We start from the raw sequence: 17,289 nt of genomic DNA on the forward strand, positions 1-17,289 counted from the left end.
CCGACCGGTCGCCTCGGCTTGCGCCAGCCTTGGCCGACCAACGAGCGGAATTTCCCGAGGCTCGGCCCTCGGATGCCAGGCTAACCCGATGATCATCCCGGGAGCAGACTAGCCTGAAGCCCCGACCGGTCGCCTCGGCTTGCGCCAGCCTTGGCCGACCAACGAGCGGAATTTCCTGAGGCCTGACAACCCTCGGATGCCAGGCTAACCCGATGATCATCCCGGGAGCAGACTAGCCTGAAGCCCCGACCGGTCGCCTCGGCTTGCGCCAGCCTTGGCCGACCAACGAGCGGAATTTTCCGAGGCTCGGCCCTCGGATGCCAGGCTAACCCGATGATCATCCCGGGAGCAGACTAGCCTGAAGCCCCGACCGGTCGCCTCGGCTTGCGCCAGCCTTGGCCGACCAACGAGCGGAATTTTTCGAGGCTCGGCCCTCGGATGCCAGGCTAACCCGATGATCATCCCGGGAGCAGACTAGCCTGAAGCCCCGACCGGTCGCCTCGGCTTGCGCCAGCCTTGGCCGACCAACGAGCGGAACCTCCTGAGGCTTGGCCCTCGGATGCCAGGCTAACCCGATGATCATCCCGGGAGCAGACTAGCCTGAAGCCCCGACCGGTCGCCTCGGCTTGCGCCAGCCTTGGCCGACCAACGAGCGGAATTTCCTGAGGCCTAACCCTCGGATGCCTGGCCTAGCGCCGGAAGAAGTTTCCGAGGCCTAACCCTCGGATGCCTGGCTTAGCGCCGGAAGAAGTTCCTGAGGCCTAACCCTCGGATGCCTGGCTTAGCGCCGGAAGAAGTTCTTGAGGCCTAACCCTCGGATGCCTGGCCTAGCGCCGGAAGAATTTCCTGAGGCCTAACCCTCGGATGCCTGGCTTAGTGCCGGAAGAATTTTCTGAGGCCTAACCCTCGGATGCCTGGCCTAGTGCCGGAAGAATTTCCTGAGGCATAACCCTCGGATGCCTGGCCTAGCGCCGGAAGAATTTCCTGAGGCCTAACCCTCGGATGCCTGGCCTAGTGCCGGAAGAATTTTCTGAGGCCCAACCCTCGGATGCCTGGCTTAGCGCCGGAAGAATTTCCTGAGGCCTAACCCTCGGATGCCTGGCTTAGTGCCGGAAGAATTTTCTGAGGCCTAACCCTCGGATGCCTGGCCTAGTGCCGGAAGAATTTCCTGAGGCATAACCCTCGGATGCCTGGCCAAGTGCCGGAAGAATTTCCTGAGGCATAACCCTCGGATGCCTGGCCTAGTGCCGGAAGAATTTCCTGAGGCCCAACCCTCGGATGCCTGGCTTAGCGCCGGAAGAATTTCCTGAGGCCTAACCCTCGGATGCCGGCTTAGCGCCGGAAGAATTTCCTGAGGCCTAACCCTCGGATGCCCGGCTTAGCGCCGGAAGAAGTTCCTGAGGCCTAACCCTCGGATGCCTGGCTTAGCGCCGGAAGAATTCCCTGAGGCCTAACCCTCAGATACCTGGCCTAGCGCCAGAAGAATTTCAAGAGTCGGGAGTCAGCGAGACGCTACCAAGAGTTAAAAAGAAGAAGGACGAAAGTGAAATGAAGAAACTCTATTTGCATTAACTTTCATTGTTTCAGGGCCGAGACCCATACAACTTGGCAAAACGCCAACACACAAAGAAAAGAACAAAAATACAGAAGGTCAGCTTGGAGGAACCCCCGGGTCGGGAACGCCGGGCACGTCCGCAGGGGGTAGGGAGGCGGTTGGAGAATCAGCGGGCAATGGCGCCGGAGAAGAGTCTAGAAGAGAGATCCCACTCAGGTCAATTTCGGGGTACTTAGCCGACACCCTTGTCAGGCCTTCCTCGAAGCCTAAGATAAAGGAGTCGGACCCCGCGTCCGACATGTCACGGACGAACTCGTCAGACTGACGATAGGCCTGTACCGCCTCCGACATATCACGGGTGAACTCGGCGGACTGACGATAAGCCTGTACCGCCTGACGCCCGATTTCCGCACTCTTCTCGGCCAGCGCCGCCTCTGCCCGCTCCATAATCTGAGCTTTCGCCTCCAAGACCTTCGCCACAATCCGGTCGTCCGCCTCGGAGGAGACCCTCAGTAGATCAGCCTGAGCCTCCTTGTGCTTCGCCTCGGCAGCAATGCGAGCAGCCTCAGCCTCCTCCAGGCGCGAATGAAGCTCCTGGTCGCTCGCGCGGAACTTCTCCAAGGCCGACTCCAATTCGCCCAGCTTGGCTTCAAGAGACCGGGTTCGGTTGCGGGCGTTGTCGGCTGACCGCTGGGCCTTCTCCCACCTCTCCCGGTAGTCGGCAGCCTTCCGGGACTGCTTCTCGGCCCGCTCCTCCGCCTTCTTGATCTCGCCCTCGAGACCCGAGGCAACCTTGAGTTGCTCCTGAGCCTCCAACAGTTGCTTCTCGAGGGTGACGAAGCCGAGTGCCCGCTCTTCGGCCACCTGGAGCCTCATCTCGAGGTCCCTGGTCGTCCTCGCAGCCTGACCTTCCTCCTCTACTGCCTTCAGTTGGCTCTCGGCCCTCGCCAGAAGCCTCGCCTGTTCCTCGTAGCACTCCTCCAGGCGGATCATGTACTGGGCGAGCTAAGAGATAGGAAAAACGAGGGCGTCAGGCGGGGATCAACAGAGCCTATAAATGATGAAAGCGACCAAAAGAACACTCACCGATATGAGACAGACGCAGCTGGCAGCCCCAACGTCAGGGACCCTCATCTCCCGGACCCGCCTGCGGTCCTTCTCCAGCAGCACCGTCTCGATGAGGTTTCGGGCGCCGGCGAAAGTGAAGGCCGACCCCGACTTCTCTCCGAAGTCGGACGGTGGTTCTGCAGCCTTACCCTTACCCATCGCTTGGGGAAGAGTCATGCTGACCATGCTCGGGGCGGGGACCGCCCCTGGAATTGACAGGGTCCCGCTCGGCCGGGGCCTCGGCGCGTCCCTCCTCGTATCATCCGGAGCCGACCGAGTCGAAGGCTGGGCTGGGGACCGATCACGTCCGACCCGTCCATCTCGGGCGCGCCCGGGTGATGCCTCCGGAGAAACGGTAGTCTCGGCATCGGAGGGCTGATATAGCGTCAACTGCCGGTCCGCGCCCGCGGCGTCCCCCTGATCGGTGGGTCCGGACCCGTCTGTCGGCGTCGGAGTCGCCTGCCGGCGGGACTTCTTCGCCGGAGGGGCCCCGCTCGGAGGAGCTCGTTTCTTCCTCCGGACCGCTTCCAGTAGGGACGTCCTACCGACAGCCGTTGCCTTGTCCGACCGCATGATGTCGTCGATCTCTGCAAAAAGGACGAGATGGTCGGAGGCTGAGAAACTGAAGGAAAGAAGAAACGAAATAGGAGAAAAGAGCTAAAAAAGAAATGGTGGCGGGCTCACGGTCAGCGGGGACCGAGCTCAGACCGACGTTCACCAAGGTATCCTCGGAAATAAGGCGAGCCACCGGGGGGAGCCGGCCCTCGGCAACCAACCCCTTCAAGACGGCGACGCCATCGGATTCCTCCCTCGACAACCTCGATAGGCCAATCGGGGACTTCATCGGCGTCTTCCAGGTAGCCCTGATTCCCCAAGAGGGATCTGCGTCAACGAAAAAGAAGCGCCCCTTCCAGCCGTGAATGGAGGTAGGAGCCTCCTTGACGAGGCCGCACCCTCGCCGCGCCGCAAAGCACCACCACCCTTTGTCCTGGGGGTGGCCGCTCAGGCCGTAGCATTCCCAAAAGACATTCAGGGTGGCGGGAACCTCGTGCATGCGGCAGAGAACCTGAAAGGCCGTCAGGGCGCGCCATGAGTTCGGCACCAGTTGCGTCGGCGCCACTCTTAAACCCCGAAGCACCTGAACGACTAAGTCCGAGGGGGGAAAGCGAAACCCGGCCTGAAGAATGCCCTCATTGATGGCGACCTTCCCTGGAGGAGGATGGGACATCCTCTCCTCAGGCCCCGGGAGCGTAACATTGCAGGCCTCGGGAAGGTGGTATCGAGCCACGAACCTATCTAGGTCTTCAGCGACCAGCTCCGACTTAATGCGGTCTGCTCTCACTTCGCCCATCCCTAATGGCCAGTGAATCTACGGTCAGGACGGGGTCAAGAAGGGGGAAAGGACCGGAACGACTGGAGTACCCTAATACAAAAGGAGAAAGTATGGAGAGCCTTAAATTGAAGAATGGGGCAACTCACCGGAAGAAAAGGAAGAACGGCTCCGAGAGCGTCAAAGGAGGAGCAAGCGAACAGTCCGACGGCAATGACGGCAGTGCAAAGGAGAAACTTGGAGATGTCTGTAAAGAGAAAGGCGGACGGAGGAGGGCCCCCGGTTAAATAGGCGGAAAGGTGGGTGACGCCACGGTGACGCCAGAGGACGCCTGGCTGCCGAAGGGTCGCTCGCGCCCCAAAGGCGAATCGACGCCATTAAGGAAGGATGTCCGCCGAAATCCTCAGACTGCCAGGTCAGCAACAACCGCCATACGCCATAAAGAAGGCGGGGAGCTCGAAGCGCGCGCGCCTCTCCGAGGGATGGCGGCAATCACGAAGCATCACTCCCTTCACCCGTTCCCCTTCTGGTTCCAGGCTCGGAAGTGGGGGGCTACTGTTACGGGGGAACTTAGCCACCATGCCCCACGTGACCGGCACGCGCGCCCAGGAAGACTACGGCAGCCCCTTGATCCAGCAATCCGACCCCGAGTCGGACATCTTCGGCTCCGCAGCCCGACCCCGAGTCGGCTGCCCCTTGATCCAGCAATCCGATCCCGAGTCGGACATCTTCGGCTCCGCAGCCCGACCCCGAATCGGCAGCCCCTTGATCCAGCAATCCGACCCCGAGTCGGACATCTTCGTCTCCGCAGCCCGACCCCGAGTCGGACATCTCTCGACAACGACAGGCTATTCCCCAGAGGCACGCCGCAGCCTCCTGCTCCACTACTCCCTGCAACGGTTGTATCTGGCGCTGCTCCACGATCCCCTGTAACGACCGTACAAGGCGGAGCTCCACTACGCCCTGTCATGTCCGTACCCAGCGCTGCCCCACGACGCCCTGTAACGGCCGTGTCAGTGGCAGCTCCATCGTGCCCCACGATGACGAACCCCCCTGAAAGACCCCCCAGCCTGGTATATATGCGGCTGGGGGAAGAAGGGGGGGTAAGCAAGAACTTCCAGAGCATTCTCCTACTTGCTACTATTATCTCTCCTTCTCCTCCAATCTCCTCTGACTTGATCGTCGGAGGGCCCCCACTACCCCAGTGGTGGTGCGAGGCTTGCTTGCAGGTTTCCCGGTGGAAGGTGGAGCGCAATCAACACCAACCAAGGCAACTCAGACGGAATCCCGTTCACACCGCTGTGCCAATCGTTCTCGGTTTGGACCACTAGCAACAAATATAATAATTATGTAAATGTTGTAATAAATTGTTCCACTCTCAACTTATTTTAGATGCAAGTATATATAAAATAAATTCTTCTATTGCAAATAGTAATGATGTTCATTACATGAGTAGTGAAATCATATTTATCCTACACACAGTGTTTTGATAGAAACAATATGCTTATTCCAATTTCTCTCCTTTTATATCATAAGCTATTCCTTTTATTCCACTTAAACCAGATAATGATATTTTCAAACTAAATGTTCCTATCTTAGTAGTATTAGTTCACTGAGCAACCTTATTATCGTTGTAGAATTAAAACCATATGTTTACTATTCTCATAATTTGGGAAAGAAAATTAAAACAATCATAAAACAACACATAAAGCATCTAGGCAGTGTTTGGAGATTTGATTTTCAAAAATCATGATTCTATTTTTTTTCAAAATTTTAAATTTGTAAAAGTTGAAATTTTATTCATGGGAGGTATTGGTAGAATCAAGAAAGAAACAAAATAAAAAGTTATGAGATATCTGGAGAAGAAAATCATGGACTTGAGAAATTCTATTGGTAGAAAAAAAAATCAAATTTTCATGGGTTTTTAGATTTTATGAATTTATATAGAACATGTAATTTCACATGGTCCTAAAATAAGTTCAAGCCCTCAACTATATTTGAACTAGAGAAATGAGTTTCAAATCAATGACAATCCATTGATTATGGAATTGCTAGTGATTGTTGTAAATGGATAAGGAGAATATGCATTATCTCGACCTCAATTAATCATCTATATTTCAGTGACACACAAATACTAGCTGATGTGGATTAAACTTTTCCGATTCAATAATGAATCGAACGCAATTCAAACTCTTCAAAAATAAATTACAATTTTAAATTATAAAATATCATCATTTTAAAGTACATCTACGACAATATCTAATAACCATCTAATATCCAACTACATATTCAATTATTGATATAGCCACTTACAAGCTTATAGAAAAATCTTTTACATTTAGATGAGGAATCCGAATCATATCAAACTCAAAATGAGGCTCAAAAGCCTTCTCCCATCCAATTTCAAACCCTTCTCCCGTCCTTTCCCCTAAAAGCGTTATTTACCAAAATAAAACCCTAGCCTACACTAAAAATACACGGCACTCCCAGAAACCAGGTCCCTTCTATTTTCCTGATTTCCCCCACTACATGAATTAATTAAGAAGTAAACAAAAACCGATCCCAGCACAAAGCACTACGCCCACTTATCAACGTAATCTCTTTCCCACGGTTCAAGTCTTGAAGCACCCAAAACCGACCTTAAGACCAGAGACTTCGGCTTACATTCTCTACTTTTACCTCCCACGACTTGTCCCTCTCTGTGTCTCTCTCTCTCACGCGCGCACATCTATTTCTCCTACGATTTCGATCGATCGAGGGAGAAGATGATCATCCGCGCTTCCCGCCGACGGCCTGCGTGAAACGAAGCCAACGCGTCGCATACCAAGGCCGCGGCGATTGCCTCCACATGGACCTTCTCATCGGGATCCTGGAGGAGGGCGAGGCTCTCCTCCATCCCCTGCTGGGGGGGCTCGTAGATGAAGTCAACGGCGACGACGCCTCCGTCGGCGACGAGGCCGTAGAGGAAGCCGCCGCGCTTGACGGCGAATGCAAGGGTCTCGGCGACGTAGAGCTGGAAGGCATGGGCGGCGTCGCGGTCGAAGGAGGCGGAGGTGCAGTGGGGGGCTTCTTGGCGTGAGACACGGATCTGGCGGGCGATGAGATCGTCCACCGTCATCTTGCGGCCGAAGGAGCCAGCGGGAGTGAGAGGGGGAGCCGGAGGGGCGGAGGAGCGGGCGAAGCCGGCGTAGGAGAGGTAGACGATGGAGCCGTGGGAGAGGCCAAGGGAGGAGAGGGAGGCGGAGGGGTCGGAGAGGAAGGGGGCGGGGGAGGAGAGGAGGAGCTCGGGATTGAGGGAGAGGGTCTGGGCGGCGGCGGGGACGCCGGCCTGGAGCGCGTCACCGTCCCCGACGGCGGCGCCGCCACCGTTGCCGCCCTACACTCCCTAATCCAGTTCCAGACCCAACCCAGAAAATGATTCAGGTCCAATTTTTGGACCCGACCCGGATCCGCGGGTCCTAAAATTCGGGTCGGGTCGGGTCACGAGTTGATCCGACCCATTTGCAGCCTTTGTCTTGAAGCTCCCAAAACCGGCCTTAAGACCAGAGACTTCAGCTTACATTCTCAACTTTTACCTCCCACGACTCATCCCTCTCTCTGTCTCTCTCTCTCTCTCACGCGCGCACATCTATTTCTCCTACGATTTCGATCGATCGAGGGAGAAGATGATCATCCGCGTCCGAAGCCGCGACGGCCTGGAGCGCGTCATCGTCCCCGACGGCGGCGCCGCCACCGTTGCCGCCCTCCACTCTCTAATCGAGTTCCAGACCCAATCCAGAAAATGATTCAGATTCAATTTTTGAACTCGATCCGGATCCGTGGGTCCTAAAATTTGGGTCGGATCCCGGATCAACCCGTGACCCGACCCATTTGCAGCCTTTGTCTTGAAGCTCCCAAAACCGGCCTTAAGATAAGAGACTTCGGCTTACATTCTCAACTTTTACCTCCCACGACTCGTCCCTCCCTCTGTCTCTCTCTCTCTCACGCGCGCTCATCTATTTCTCCTACGATTTCGATCGATCGAGGGAGAAGATGATCATCCGCGTCCGAAGCCGCGACGGCCTGGAGCGCGTCAACGTCCCCGACGGCGGCGCCGCCACCGTTGCCGCCCTCCACTCCCTAATCGAGTCCCAGCTCGGCGTCCCCGCCGCCGCCCAGACCCTCTCCCTCAATCCCGAGCTCCTCCTCTCCTCCCCCGCCCCCTTCCTCTCCGACCCCTCCGCCTCCCTCTCCTCCCTTGGCCTCTCTCACGGCTCCGTCGTCTACCTCTCCTACGCCGGCTTCGCCCGCTCCTCCGCCCCCCCGGCTCCCCCTCTCACTCCCGCTGGCTCCTTCGGCCGCAAGATGACGGTGGACGATCTCATCGCCCGCCAGATCCGTGTCTCACGGCAAGAAGCCCCCCACTGCACCTCCGCCTCCTTCGACCGCGACGCCGCCCATGCCTTCCAGCTCTACGTCGCCGAGACCCTCGCATTCGCCGTCAAGCGCGGCGGCTTCCTCTACGGCCGCGTCGCCGATGGAGGCGCCGTCGCCGTCGACTTCATCTACGAGCCCCCCCAGCAGGGGACGGAGGAGACCCTCGCCCTCCTCCGGGATCCCGATGAGGAGGCCCATGTGGAGGCAATCGCCGCTGGCCTTGGTATGCGACGCGTTGGCTTCGTTTTCACGCAGGCCGTCGGCCGGAAGCGCGGCACTGGGGAGTACACGATGTCCGGCCGGGAGGTGCTGCAAGCCGCCGAGATCCAGGCCGAGGGGGCGATCCCCGAGTGGGTCACCGCCGTGGTCAAGCTGGAGGTGGCAGAGGATGGGGCCGCCGACGTGCACTTCGAGGCGTTCCAGTTGAGCGACACGTGCCTCCGGCTGTTCAAAGAGGGGTGGTTTGTGACGGAGTTCGGCGAGGATGATGATCCGAGGTTGTCGAGGATGAAGAAGGATGTGGTTGTTGGGGTGAAGGATGTGAGGGAGGTGGACAATGACTTCTTCTTGGTGCCTGTCAAGATCTCCGATCACCAGGTCAGTGGGGCTCTGTGTCGTTACCCTTTTTTGCTAATTTGAATATGTCATTATAGGATGGAATTTGAATTCGTGATTAATTTTTTTAAAAAGAATTTTATTATTGACCATGGTAAAAGTTCACATGTGGCCATGTAGGTTATAAAGTGTAAACAATTGCTTTGGATGCCACTTGCTTGAATTACATGATCTTGAGACATAAAGAGATCATTCTTCAGTATAATTTAATGGTCATTTAAATCTCTATAAATTTGGAGAGATTTTGATGTTAAATTTGAAATTATATGATTCATAACCTTTGAGTCGGAATGAATGCATCTGCTGCATGGATTCTTCTTCTTTTTCTTCTTCTTCATGAATGGGTCATATCATTTTAGATTGCGGTGATAACAGTTTTAGGAATCACTACCCTTTACCTTTCTAGATTATGATTACCATGATGGATCCGGACATGTTTTTCCTTTGTCTCACATTTGATTACTACAATCAAGGTTTTATGCATCATATACACTATACAGTGCCAAATTCAGTTTTTATGCTTATCAATATATAATTATGTACTTCTATTAATAGTTGCTCATTGTAGCATGTTAGTAAATGTGTTATGGCATTGTGCTATTTTGCTCTTTGATGTTTGCAATTGGTATGTTTAAGTCATTTAACTTAAATCAATTGTAAAAATTTGAAGCATTAAATGCAAGTATCATTTTGAATTATTTAATAACTTTTTTCTCCCCAAAAGTTCTTTGTTCTAGTGGTTTATTTCCATTCGCTTGATTAGTGCAACACCAATCTTCTTGGTGGTGTGTCTTCACTGGGGCTTTGCTTAAGAGCCCAATAAGATGCTTCAGAGTGAATACTAATAGAATATTTGGTAGACTAGTCTTAGGATGATATGGTTTTAACATATCTTTTGTATCTTGCATCTTCAAGTACTGCAAATTTGCATGAACCTACTCTGCCATTGGTAAACCAGAGGTTTCCTTAACCTATCAAATATGCAGAAAACTATTGCGTGCGCGCATACGAGAGAGAGATAGAGCAATTCTCCTTGCAGGATATCTTTTTAGATAGCAATCCAGAAGTAGTTGCAATAAGTTGAAATGGTGTTTTACTTATATAGTGGTATAATACCCTGCTTTGTCAAGGGAAGCAGCGTAAGCACTAGTGCAGATCCACCGAAGTGCTCAGGCTGCTCTATCACCTAGGAGCTTAGTGCATAATTTCTTTTCAGCCCAGTAGGCACCTAGGTGGCCACTTTTTGTACCTTACATCTTGTTAGTGCCCAAGTTGTGCCTTATGTTGTTAAGTCATCCACATGCATATTGCATGCAACTTAAGAAGTTACCTCATATATCTAAGTGAGTCAACTATGTGATCTGACTAATTAAATCTATATTTTTCCTGAGGAAAATGTAGAAATTCTTTGTGTGATGGATTTAATTGGATTTGGATGTGAAGGATATTTTGCTATGTGATGCTCGTATGTTTTTTCCGCATACTGGTTGCTAGATGCAACTTTAGCAAGATTGAAGATTCATAAACTCATATTATTGCTGCCCATAATTGTTTTTGTAATTATATTGATGTTATATGAGCAAATTCTTATGAAATAAACTAATATAATCATTGTCACCAAGTATATCTTTATTGAAACATAAGTTATGAAATTGGTAAAATAAATAAATTAGTTGCTACTGAACTCTTGGCACTTGGTTGGCTGCTTAGGCTGTCAGGCTAGTAAATAAAGCAGATCTCAGCAAGCAACTGCCAAAGCGCATTTGCAACGTTGGCCTGATTCATAGGGACGTGGCCGTGAAGTCATACTGTCTCATTTTTGAGTTGTATTTTGTCACTTGATGTATCTCACACATTCTTGAAGATACAAATTTAATATTATTTATGGATTAAGATGCTTGACTACTAGGTTTCTATTGCCTAGAGACCAATCTAGTTAATTCTTTTCAGAAAATAAAAGTTTTTTTTTGATTATCCAAAAATGTCATGCCCTTATTTTTGTTATTATCTTGATTAGCATAGCGATGACCATCAAGCCATGTCCTAAATAGTTGTCTGTGCGAGTCCTTATTCACCAATTGTATAATGAGGGTCTTCGTGATCACTTATAGTTCTTGTCCCAAGCTTGGATGAAAAACGGAGAGGATTGGTGTTAGATTGGTGTCCGGTCACTAAGAAAGTTTGAACAGCTCACAATCTTCTTGGCTGAACTTCAAACTGTATTTTTTAAATCAAATATAAGTTCTGATATTATTTAGTTATAAGATTTGAAAACATCAACTACCTCTTTAATATCATTTCAGTTCTAGTTGTTTTGTTTGACCAACTTGTACTATTTTGCTGACTTCTGCTTATCTTGATTTTGGTAATTTGTTGTAATTGCTGCATGCTTGATGAGCATATCCGCCACTGTTTTGTGTCTTGGCCTTGCATGATTATATATTGGTGAGATACTTTAGAGATCTCAATTTTAACTCTGCTTCATTTTTTTCTGTTTGTTTGGTTGGTGTTGTTGTTGGTGTTGTTGCCTTGTTTGTGGTGGTGGGAGGCACTGATTCTAATGCAGCAGACTTTGATGTCCAAAGGATATAACTCAATTAATTTGAGGATCCAATTTGATGTAGATTTGCACGGGTTCTAATTCCTTGAAATATTTCCTGTGTACTTTTGATAGTTCTAGTTGGGGAATTTCTATGGTAGGGAGATTGAGCAATTTGCCTTCTTGCTATTTGCCTCTGGAACATGTGACTCCAAGGCACATATATAGCTATAAACTTGAAATTTTTAGTCCTGTTAATTATCGGTCTTCTTTTGAATTCTATTTGGGTGGCAATTTGCTGCCTAAGATCTGCCTTTACTTTTTATTGGACTATGACAAGGTATTAACATTATCAACTGTTTATCATCACTTTTGAATATCTCACCTATTTATATAAATTGAGTTCAGATTTTCTATTTAGGGTCTTGTTTGGATATTCCTGCAGGAATAGAGCCTGTTGGCCTGCATATTCCACACCTTCTAAGACCATGTCCAAATCCAGGCCTGTTGGTCTGTAGGAAGAAAAAAGGACTCATGGAGGTTCTTTTTTTCTTCTCACATAGTTTGGGTTCGGGGCTATTTGGTTGATAGGGCCATGCTCAAATGGGCTACCCAATCCATGAATCCAGCAGGAAATTCAGCTCAATCCTACCGAATTATCCAAACAAGCCCTTAGTGGTATTTTCTCTCTGCCCTAGGTCAAATTGTTTCTGTTATTTTGTTTTGTACTGTATGGTTTCATTGATTAAGATAATATAAATGGCTGAAGAACTGTAAGTTTAAGGAAAATAGCTAGAAAAATAAGCAACACATGGTATAAAAGCAAAAGTTCATTATATAGTAGCAAAAATCTATAGGCTTCAGGATTAGTTGTATAATCGAAACATGTGTATTTTTTTTTTCAAAACAATTTGTAATTTGGGAAAAATAGTTTAACCGTAGTTAGGATCTAGAATCATGGATAATATCATTGTATACCTGCCAAGTTGCTATTCTGGACCATTATATATTTGGTTCATATCTGTGTTTCATATGGACATAAAGGGCTCTTTGGAGCTCTTACACTGCAACTCAAACTACATGTATCTCAAGCTGTATGTAATTGAGTTACATATGACTCAACCCCTATTCTTTGGAAGGCCAAAGGTGAACGGGATTAGCAACCTTCCTAAGTGCTTTGCGTGTGTTGGTGTGCGAGGGAGAGAAGATGAGTGGCATTGGCCAAACAAGGATGGTGAGGCTTTTCGATGTGCATGGCCTCCTCCAAGCTTGAGGATTGCTGCTGTCACTCCTTGTCTCATCTGCACAACCATCAACCTCGGTGTCCTCTTCACTGTATTTTCTAGCCCAAAATGGAGAGGATCCAAATATCAATACTACCAAAAATATATTGTACCTAAAAATATTATTTGGAGAGAATCAATAGTTATGTAAACCAATTGAAATATGCACTCCCAACTTCTTTCTACATTTTATGAAGTTTCTCTTTAGAGCCTGGCAGTTGTAGGTGCCCATGTGGCAAAATAAAGTTTGATGGTTCTCATTGTAACTTTTTTTTTAAAAAAAAATAAAATAGAATAACTGGGTTGTGCTTAGGTAGTGGGCCAGAGTCAAAACTGCAGCCTGAGCACCCCAGCATTTAGGCACCAACTTATGCACTATCTTTGCTGCCTTACTCATGACCCATTAAAGCAGCAATTGTCTATACACTTGGGATGCCAAAGCATCTACGTGGAACCAGCTAGGCTTTTAGGTGATAACTTTCATTGACTCCTGTTGAATATGTAGGGAGCTAGCTTTTGTACTACCTTCATGTTTTTATTATTTTTCAAAATACAATTTGGTATTTAAGATTCAGAGAGTTATGAGATGATGTGAGAGTTCATAGATATTAGTAGTGGTAGTGATAGAATGGGCGACAGTTCAATTTAAACTTTCTATCAGATTCCTTTGTGAAAATGAGATCATATGATGGTAGAAAGGTGGGGAAAAACTTGTCAGCTAGCATGAGAGGGCATCCATATGTTGTAGCCAGATATAGTGGTCAACGTTTTCTGAAAAGGAACAAGAAGACAGCATCAAGGTCTTTACACCATTTTATAAACTTTCTTGGCCTTTCTCAAACTACCTTGACTGGTTCTTTGCAGCCCATAGTCTACTATCATATGATACCTGCAAAAGCATATCTGCATTGTTCTAAACCTTATCAGAAATTTCTAAAACATCCTCAACACATATGCGATCGCTTTTATTTCTCTTCATCACCAAATTGACCAGTATCTCATTTTGCGTGCATTCCTCCCGATCATGCATTTCTTTTGCCTTCTTAATTTGTGCAACCTTTTTTTGATTCAGAGATATAAGATCCTTACAGTCATTCTTCCATAAGATGTATATTTTCCTAAACCTGTCATCAAATAGCACCAGTCATCTTTATAGACAGCTTCAAACATTGCTCCTTTGGTGGCAGTGGGCTGTTCTTTTATGGAACAGAAATTAACTATGAACTTTCTTCTGTTTTCTGGAGCTAATATTTATAAAATGCTGTGTCATTTGCACTACTCTGGTAATCTTTGTTGCTTAATTACATCGATCTTCGCAAATCATGGTAATGCTTAAGTAAATCGATAGTGTAAAATGCAAGTAATAGTGGAGCACTCCAACTTCTTTTTTTCTTTCAAAAAAAAAAAGAAAAAACAGATGCCTGAAAGTATCTGAGGGCTAGAACCAGGGATGTTCTGGTTTATTCATCCAATTGTTACTGCAACTAATTTTTTTAAGTTGTACCAGATATTGCTCATTAATTATGTCTTTACCACAAAACCACTAACTTCTACATACAATCTTGATATGCAGGGATTACTGTCATCAAGTTTTCCTATACAGAACCGAATTACTACTGTCACGCTGAGGTCTCTGAAGAACCATATGGATAGGACAAAGCACCTCCCATTTGTGAAACGAATCTCCGATTTTCACCTGCTGCTTCTCCTTTCCAGGTTTTTAGATGTTAACGCTGATGTTCCAGCACTGGCTGAGTGTGTACAGAGGCAAGCAACAGTCCCTGAAGGCTACCAGCTTCTTATCGAATCCCTGGCTGCTTCCACTTGAGATGTCAAGTTAATCCTGTTTTCAGAATGTCAATACTAGTTCTTCCTTTTTGGAATTATAATCATATAATTATCCTTTTGCAATTATTAGATCAATATCCTCAAGTATTTACTCAATTGTGATATGGGAATTCTCATGTGGCTGTGCTGCGCCAGCCGTTGCAAATCTAAAGATCTGCTTATTTGATCCACTTGGGTCTTTAGATCCTTTTAATTGCTCGAACGAACGAACTATCCATGGAACGGCTTCAAGAAGCCCTCAGTCTGAGGGCCCATTCCATTGATCAGTCCGCACTTGCCCTGGGCTTGTGGGCCGGCCCGAGGAGGCCAGGCCCAGGTCACCATACCATGGCACGAATGCAGTAGAGAAGAAGAATACTCCGATCGCAGTCTTCTTCCTTCTTCAAATCCGGCTGAAATTGAGGACTCTCAGAGTAATCCGAGTTTACCTAGGTCTCGGAAACTTCACCTATTTAACTTTCCTTCTTCTTGGATTTCCACCACCAGAATCACCGGGAATCAGCGCCGAATTCCAAGCCTCTTCCTTGATTTGTTGCCGAAAAAAGGCCGCCGGATACCGCTGGAGCCAAGGTAACGCTCTGCCTATCTTTCCCTTTTCTTCTTCTTCTTCCTACGACTCGACAGTCGTGACTGTTAGTTGGCGAATTGATCGAAAATCAACTAAAAGAGGACTATATTTTATTTTCCCTATTTTGGCGACGAACCTTAGCCCTTTCTTGCATCGGCCTCGAGCCGGAGCTAGACCCCAGCCGCAGGCGAACGGGTTGGGAATCTGAGGACAATCGAGCCCAAAACTTCACCTGTTCGGTCCTATTTTGGGTTGGTTTCGACTGGCCGGCCACCGCCTGCCCAACACTGCCCTCCACTGCCTCCGGTTGCCACCTCGTCGGACCATACGACCACAACCACCACCCGTCCTCTCTCTCTTCTGTTTTGTCGAGGAAGAATAAAGAAAGAAGAGAGGAAGAAGAAAGAAGAAAAGAAGAAGAAGAAGAGGAGAGAGAGAAAGAGAGCTGTTTCTCTCATTCTCCCTCTTATTTCCTCTCTCTTCTCTCTACTCCCCTCTCTCCACTTTCTCTCTCCTCTCTCCACGGTCTCTCTCTCTTCTCTCTACTTTCTCTCTCTAGAATGTCCAAGCAACCCAGTATCAGGTCATGTTAACCTGATCTACGAATCCAACTTGACCCTTATAAAGGGTCCTGATCCACTCTAGTGTCCGGGCTGCCTGCTGAACCGATCATCTTCGGCCTTGTTGAATGTTCCTAAAACTCCCATTGATGAACTATGTTGATTAATCGAGACTCTGATCGAGTCCATACCTTATGATTTATTGATCGAATCACTCAGGCATGACCCATCTGGAACCGCCGAACACTGTCATCTGATCAACCATCTCATTTCTTATTTATTTTAAATTGATCTGCTTTTAATGTTTTTAATAGGATTAACGGAATTGCCTAGTGAAGTTTGACGGTCTAAGACAAAAGAGGTAAGTAAGTCTTCTAGTCCTTACTAATTTTCGAACTTATAAGTAAGCTTTGTACTCCTTACTAATTTCAAACTTGTAAGTAAATCTTATGCTTCTTATTGATTTTCGAATTTCCACTTATTTTTAGTATTATGAAAATATGAAAATAGTGTTAAATATTGATGAGATCATGTTTTCTTAAAACTAAGGATCAAGCATACAATATTATGAACTCATGATTTATTGTAAATTAATGGATCCATGATTGTTTTATTGCTAAGTACTATTTGTGAAATATGAACTCCATATTTATAAAATTATATGTTTGTTATGAAAACAATAATTTCATGATTATTCTACTGTCAAATGCTTAATTATGAGCTATGAACTCTATAAAGTTATTTAGTTTTATTTATGTATGATTCAAGAAATATGACTTAAGAAAAATTATCTAAATGACTATGGCAAAAAGGTCCTTTGATGGCTATATATGGCCCTTGAAAGTGGGGTAGATCGCCATTCAGTTTTATACGATCTTGCCAGCGGATAATAGTAGTTGGCATACGACCTTTCCAGGTGGTAATAGTAGTTAGCATGCGACCCTGCTAGCGGATAATAGTAATTGGTATACGACCCTGGCAGTGGATAATAGTAGTTGGCATACGATTCTACCAATGAATAATAATAGTGGTTGTTTGTCGATTACGGCCCTATCACGGGTATAATAGTGACTTTAGCATTTAGTTTGAGAGAAGTAATTTGAACAATAAGAAATGATTTATGATTTTATTTATGTTATACATCGGGAACTATGTTTATGAAATATGAATGATTTAAGCATGTATGATTAGCTTTATGACTTGTTTTTTATATACTGTGCTATGAAATGCTTTATTTTGAAATATCTGTTCTTTTTTTAAAAAGATGTACTGACATAGAAAACGTATGCTTGATCCGATAAGATAGTAAAAGATTTACTTACTGAGCTGTATCACTCGTATACCTCTTTTTATTTTTCTCTTTCCCGGCAAATTGGATTAGCAGGGACGAAGGTTGGTCTAGGCTTGGAGTTTGTACTAGCAAGCTTGGTGATTTTGTAGAAGAATTTTAGTATTTTAAATTGATTAT

At 47.5% G+C, this 17,289-nt stretch overlaps 1 protein-coding gene across 1 annotated transcript; it reads left to right on the forward strand.

Moving 5' to 3' along the window:
* Positions 1–7,912: 7,912 nt before the first annotated feature.
* On the forward strand, positions 7,913–14,768 carry LOC103723509 (NPL4-like protein). The gene is made up of 2 exons (XM_008814439.6): positions 7,913–9,005; positions 14,419–14,768. Exons 1-2 carry the CDS (start codon positions 8,025–8,027, stop codon positions 14,671–14,673), a joined length of 1,236 nt encoding a protein of 411 aa, XP_008812661.5. The 5' UTR covers positions 7,913–8,024; the 3' UTR covers positions 14,674–14,768.
* The last annotated feature ends 2,521 nt before the right edge of the window (positions 14,769–17,289 follow it).

Source organism: Phoenix dactylifera, chromosome 2, assembly GCF_051530095.1.
Source record: "Phoenix dactylifera cultivar Ajwa chromosome 2, Ajwa_hap1_PhDact_Kaust_v1.1, whole genome shotgun sequence".
In the NCBI taxonomy this organism is placed as follows: Eukaryota; Viridiplantae; Streptophyta; class Magnoliopsida; order Arecales; family Arecaceae; genus Phoenix; species Phoenix dactylifera.

What these genes read in the sequence shown, in the direction of transcription:
- LOC103723509 (XM_008814439.6), top strand. Translation starts at nt 8,025, where the DNA reads ATGATCATCCGCGTCCGAAGCCGCGACGGCCTGGAGCGCGTCAACGTC. An exon ending in TCAAGATCTCCGATCACCAG is followed by an intron (nt 9,006 to 14,418) that starts GTCAGTGGGGCT and finishes CTTGATATGCAG; the next exon opens with GGATTACTGTCATCAAGTTT.